Source organism: Lipotes vexillifer, unplaced genomic scaffold (genome assembly GCF_000442215.2).
Source record: "Lipotes vexillifer unplaced genomic scaffold, Lipotes_vexillifer_v1.1 scaffold169, whole genome shotgun sequence".
In the NCBI taxonomy this organism is placed as follows: Eukaryota; Metazoa; Chordata; class Mammalia; order Artiodactyla; family Lipotidae; genus Lipotes; species Lipotes vexillifer.
The window spans coordinates 638,439-644,438 of NW_006793375.1; the positions used below are offsets into that span (position 1 = coordinate 638,439).

At 41.5% G+C, this 6,000-nt stretch overlaps 1 protein-coding gene across 1 annotated transcript in view; it reads left to right on the forward strand.

Annotated features, from left to right (window-relative positions):
- ACE2 (angiotensin converting enzyme 2) overlaps positions 1–6,000 on the forward strand; it is a 52,989-nt gene that overhangs the window by 39,140 nt on the left and 7,849 nt on the right. Inside the window, exons 13-15 of the mRNA XM_007466327.1 lie at positions 1,730–1,852; positions 2,260–2,432; positions 3,654–3,712. Coding sequence (XP_007466389.1) covers positions 1,730–1,852; positions 2,260–2,432; positions 3,654–3,712 — 355 coding nt within the window. The remainder of the gene's footprint in view (positions 1–1,729; positions 1,853–2,259; positions 2,433–3,653; positions 3,713–6,000) is intronic.

The window sequence follows — 6,000 nt, forward strand, 5'->3', positions numbered from 1 at the left end:
TTGTTAAACATTTCTTGCATCTTCTCCATCTTTGCCTCCATTCTTTTTCCAAGGTCCTGGATCATCTTCACTATCATTATTCTGAATTCTTTTTCTGGAAGGTTGCCTATCTCCACTTCATTTAGTTGTTTTTCTGGGGTTTTATCTTGTTCCTTCATCTGGTACATAGCCCTCTGCCTTTTCATCTTGTCTGTCTTTCTGTGAATGTGGTTTTTGTTCCACAGGCTGCAGGATTGTAGTTCTCCTTGCTTCTGCTCTCTGCCCTCTGGTGGATGAGGCTGTCTAAGTGGCTTGTGCAAGTTTCCTGATGGGAGGGACTGGTGGTGGGTAGAGTTGGCTGTTGCTCTGGTGGGCAGAGCTCAGTAAAACTTTAATCCGCTTGTCTGGTGATGGGTGGGGCTGGGTTCCCTCCCTGTTGGTGGTTTGGCCTGAGGCGACCCAACACTGGAGCCTACCCGGGCTGTTTGGTGCAGCTAATGGCAGACTCTGGGAGGGCTCACGCCAAGGAGTACTTCCCAGAACTTCTGCTGCCAGTGTCCTTGTCCTCACGCTGAGCCACAGCCACCCCCCGCCTCTGCAGGAGACCCTCCAACACTAGCAGGTAGGTCTGGTTCAGTCTCCTGTGGGGTCAGTGCTCCTTCCCCTGGGTCCTGATGTGCACACTACTTTGTATGTGCCCTCCAAGAGTGGAGTCTCTGTTTCCCCCAGTCCTGTCAAAATCCCGCTAGCCTTCAAAGTCTGATTCTCTGGGAATTCCCCCTCCCGTTTTCAGACCCCCGGGCTGGGAAGCCTGACGTGTGGCTCAGAACCTTCTCTCCAGTGGGTGGACTTCTGCGGTATAAGTGTTCTCTAGTTTGTGAGTCACCGACTCAGCAGTTACGGGATTTGATTTTATTGTGATAGCACCCCTCCTACCGTCTCATTATGGCTTCTCCTTTGTCTTTGGATGTGGGGTGTCTTTTTTGGTGAGTTCCAGTGTCTTCCTGTCGATGATTGTTCAGGAGTTAGTTGTGATTCCAGTGCTCCCACAAGAGGGAGTGAGCGTACGTCCTTCTACTCTGCCATCTTGAACCGGCAGGCCAACAGATATCTGTAATAGAGCATTTTTAACTTGAGGTCCCAAAACCTATGTTCTTCCCCTTTTAGCTCCAGATCTTGAATTTGTTGAGTCTCAGTTTCTTTCTTTCTTTTTTATTTACTTATTTAATTGGTTGCGCCGGGTCTTAGTTGTGGCATGTGGGTTCTTTAGCTGTGGCATGCGGGATCTTTAGTTGCGGCATGCGAACTCTTAGTTGCAGCATGTGGGATCTAGTTCCCTGATCAGGGATCGGACCTGAGCCCTGTGCATTGGGGGCACGGACCCTTAGCCACTGGACCACCAGCTAAGCCCCGAGCCTCAGTTTCTTTATTTGTAAAGTGGAAATAATATTGTTGATCTGCCATAAGTATCGATTGGCATCATTTATGTGAAAGGGCTATAAATCTGTAAAACACAATACAAATGTGAGCTAACATTTAACAAAATAATACTGCCTTTTTATCAGCTGATACGTGAATGCAAGTATGATGAGTCTGTAGGGTTCATGTTTGGGTCTCTCTGGAGGGAAAAGAGGTTTAACTGGTACTTCTTTGGTTACTAGGGCTTCAACATTTAAATATTTGCCCCAATCTTTGATTCTACCACAGAAACTAAACACAGGACAACTTTATTTCTTTATCTCTTTTACAGATATTACACAAGGACCATTTATCAATTCCAGTTTCATGAAGCCCTTTGTCAAACAGCTAAACATGAAGGTCCCCTGTACAAATGTGATATCTCGAATTCCACCGAAGCTGGGCAGAGGCTGCTGTAAGAGATGCTTCAAAATGTCGAACCTCTCATTCCTATTTAATGTTACTCATTTCCATGCCTAGGTTTGAATTTGATTTCTTTGTTCTAAAAAGAAAATTGGGGGCCTCAAAATGTTCTCATCCACAAATTAAATGTTTCGTGGTCACACAGGAACCTGGACCATGTGATGGCTGGACAGGCCACCTCCTCTCTTCATGTCATAACTACAGAGCTCTTTTTGTAGTAACTGGAGGGGAAGAGAGATTGAAGGATGAATACAACTGTTAACATGGCTTCTTTTCTAATTTACCAGGAGCAAACTTAGTCAAGCCAGAGAGGAGAAAGTATAGATTGTACATGTAAGTAGATATACATCTGGAATCCCTCAAAAGGCTCTGAACCCACCCTCCCCCTTTTTCATGTAGCCAAATGCTGCACCTTGGGAAATCAGAACCCTGGACCTCAGCATTGGAAAGTATTGTGGGAGTAAAGACTATGGACGTAAAGCCACTGCTCAACTACTTTGAGCCGTTGTTGACCTGGCTGAAAGACCAGAACAGGAATTCGTTTGTGGGATGGAGCACAGACTGGACTCCATGTGAGTACATGGAGTTGACACATTTCTAATTGCCCACTTCTGCTTCCCCTAGTCCTCTCTGGCCCCGGTCTCATGGGACTGTGACACAGCTGAATATGTTCTCCCTCTACTTAGCCCCTGTACTGTGGTGGTAGCTGCCATTTTGTCTGGGAGGAAACACATTTGTTGAGCGGCTACTATGTACCTGGCACAGTGAAAACTACCTCTCTCTCTCTTTTTCAAGTCTGCTTTACTAGCCCCGTATTTAAAATAAAAGAGTCTAACAGTCTCCAACCCACTGTATTTGAATCCTGCTCGTCAAAGACAAATACTTTTAACAATTTTAATGCTATTGCCTCTTCTTTCTGGCAGTTACTTTCATATTTTTAAACAATTTGTTTATATTGTCATTTCCCTGTTGCTCACTTTTAGGCATGCACTTCTGCCTACTCTTCTGCCTCCTTTTCTCATTCTCCCAATTAGGTTTAACATAATTTTTCATAGAGAAATTATCAATATTTGTATCATTATGCTTGCAAAACCAAGTAATATACTATATTATATCCTTTCTTATGTGTTTTTTTGTTTGTCCTGGAGTTTCTATTGCCTCATTTTTTTTGTATGCCTAATTTGCTATGTACGTCACATTCATCTCTTTCAACTATTCCAACGTATCTATTCTTTTCAGTCTCATTTTTTCCTAAAGAACTCCCTCTTAGAGTCCTCCTGTCTCAATGTGGACCACAGTTTTCATCCTGAGTCATCCCTTTGCTGCTGTCCTGGGTTGAATCCACTGCTTCCTGGATGCCATGTCTTCTTTCGTGAATTACCTCTTGTTTTGCTGCAGCACAGCCTCCAAGTGACTTTCTAAGCAAGAGCTCATGGGGTAGGAACATCAACTATTCCCCAAAGTGTCTTTAACCAGACCTTGAGTTTCATTCCCCTTGTTTTCAGTCCAGTATCTTCTTCCCCCGGCCTACTGTACCTGAATCCCAAGCCTCTCCGGGATTCTGTGGGACTTTGGGGGTCTCTGCTGCCTCTGTGTACACATTAGGGCATGGCTTCCTGACCCTTGCAAAAGCACTTACCACTCCTCCATAACTTCTCATTTTCCAAAATTGTGTTTATACCTTAAAAAATTCCTTTACTATCACTTTAGTGGGATCTTGGGAGAGGAAGGAAATAAACACACATGGTCAATCTGTCATCTGTAACAACAGTCTGTTATTTCTCTTTAATCAGATTCTGACCAAAGCATCAAAGTGAGGATAAGCCTAAAATCAGCTCTTGGAGAAAAAGCTGTGAGTATTCTACACAGTGCGTCTATGACTTTTCAGTGTATTCCCTTAAATAGGGCACAACAAGCCCATTCCAGTGTGGTCTAAAAGATGAGAGGACACATGTTTCTCTTAAAAAGCTCTAGATTCTGCCCTTTGGCTTTTCGGTTGTTTTTTTTTTTTTTTTAGTAACACATTCATTCCTTATTGAATTGGCTATGCTTCCTCTTTCCTTGTGACTTTGAAGGTGTTATGAAGATCAATGAGAAAACATCCAATCTTAAGTATCAAATACCCACCCTCCCAGTTCACTCTAATCACCATTACTTGTATTTGAGGAGGAGGACATGGTTATATTTTGAGAGATTGTTTGTTCTTAGAAGCACTGTAGGCAGTTTTGCGTTGTTTTGTCTTAGTCAATCATCTATATCCTGGAAGCTTGTTTTAATCTTAGACCCCAGCCCTGGACCTGCTTAAACGGAATCTGCATTTTAACAAGCCCCCCAGTGGGTTTGTAGTCACAATAAAGACTGGGAAGCTCTGATTTAGAACACAGTTTCTCAAACGTGCCTGCACACTGGAGTCATTTGGGATTTTTGAAAAATATCAGTGCTTGAATCCCACTCCCAGAGATTCTGACTTAATTGCTCTGTGGTGTGGCATCAAGTTATCAAAGCTCCCCAGGTGACTGATTACAGCACGGTCTGAGAACCACGGATGTAGAGATGCATTTCAGGACAACAGAATGCTTTACAGAAAATCAGATTACTTACACCTTCATGTGAATTACTTTAATCAGCTAGTCCTTTCTCCTAAACACCTGTCTCAGGTTATCCAATTTGAAGCAGTAGCAGCTTTGGGAAAGAGGAGCGGAGAGGGTCGCCCCAGGCAGATGGGGATCAAAGGCGTGGGTGGGCTTGTGGCGTCCTGCAGGATTTGCAGGATTAGAGGGCAGCCTGACACTATTGGATAAAACAGTCCAGGGTGCTACAGAAAATTGTTCTTTGCATTGGATAGACCCAAAGATGGCATTTCTACCCCCTTACTTTTCCTGGTAAGTTAAATATTGTCCAAGGTTCCACAGTAGTTGTAGTGTAATCTTCATAGATAAGTAAGACATTTAAACATAAATAACATAGTAGGAGTAAAAAAGGAACATTTAAGAAAGAAATAATAAAAATGGAAGTGCATCACTTCCCAGACTCTAAAAGTTCAAGTTCCTATTTCTTAACAGTGATTGAGTGTCTCTGGGATCATTTCTCTTTCTGTCATATTTTTATTAGCTCTTCCTTGGACTAATGAAATTTAATTATTTTAATTTAAAGTATCTGGTAGGTCAGGATCCTTTTCAATTATCTTCTTTTTTCTTGACATGTGTCCCCATGTTCTCTTTCCATGCAGTGAGGGATCGGTAGTCTTCAGAGGGGTTGATGGTGTAACATTCTGAGGCCTTTTCACTGAGCGAGAGGCTGCTTTGATGAGACCAGAACCATACCTTTAGCCAGAATAACTGCCCGGTTCAAGCTATTTCGTGGCAAAGTCCACCTGGATCTTTGACACTAATTTGAGAACTTGGCCTTTGCTTTTTTTGAATATAGAAATAGTAACCAGAATATTAGTAATAATATTATCATTATTACTATTAAAGCAACTTTTTCCAACAGCTGTGTGATATCAAGCTGGGGTCAATGTAGCAATCCTTTGAAATCTTTTTTTAAATTTATTTTTATTTATTTTATTTTTTTAATTAATTTTTATTGGAGTATAGTTGCTTTACAATGAAATATTTTTTTAAACAGCTAAAATTTTAGATTTACTTCTGAAAATGTAATTACATTTCTAAAAACTGAAGTATAGTTGATTTACAATGTGTTAGTTTCAGGTGAACAGCAAAGTGAATCAGTTACACATATACACATATTTTTTTTCAGATGCTTTTCCCATATAGGTTATTACAAAACATTGAGTAGAGTTCCCTGTGCTATACAGTAGGTCCTTGTTGGTTACCTATTTTATATATAGTAGTGTGTGTATGTTAATCCCAATCTCCTAATTTATCCCTTCCCCGCTTCCCCTTTGGTAACCATAAGTTTGTTTTCTACGTCTGTGCGTCTGTTTTTGTTTTGTAGATAAGTTCATTTGTATCATCCTTTTAGATTCCACATATAAGCGATATCATATGATATTTGTCTTTCTCTGTCTGGCTTGCTTCACTTAGTATGATCATCTCCTAATTGTTTTTCCTAGAAGGGGTAGAGATGCAAACTTCGTGCTATTCGTGATCTCTACTGCCATCTACTGGAGGAAAGAGT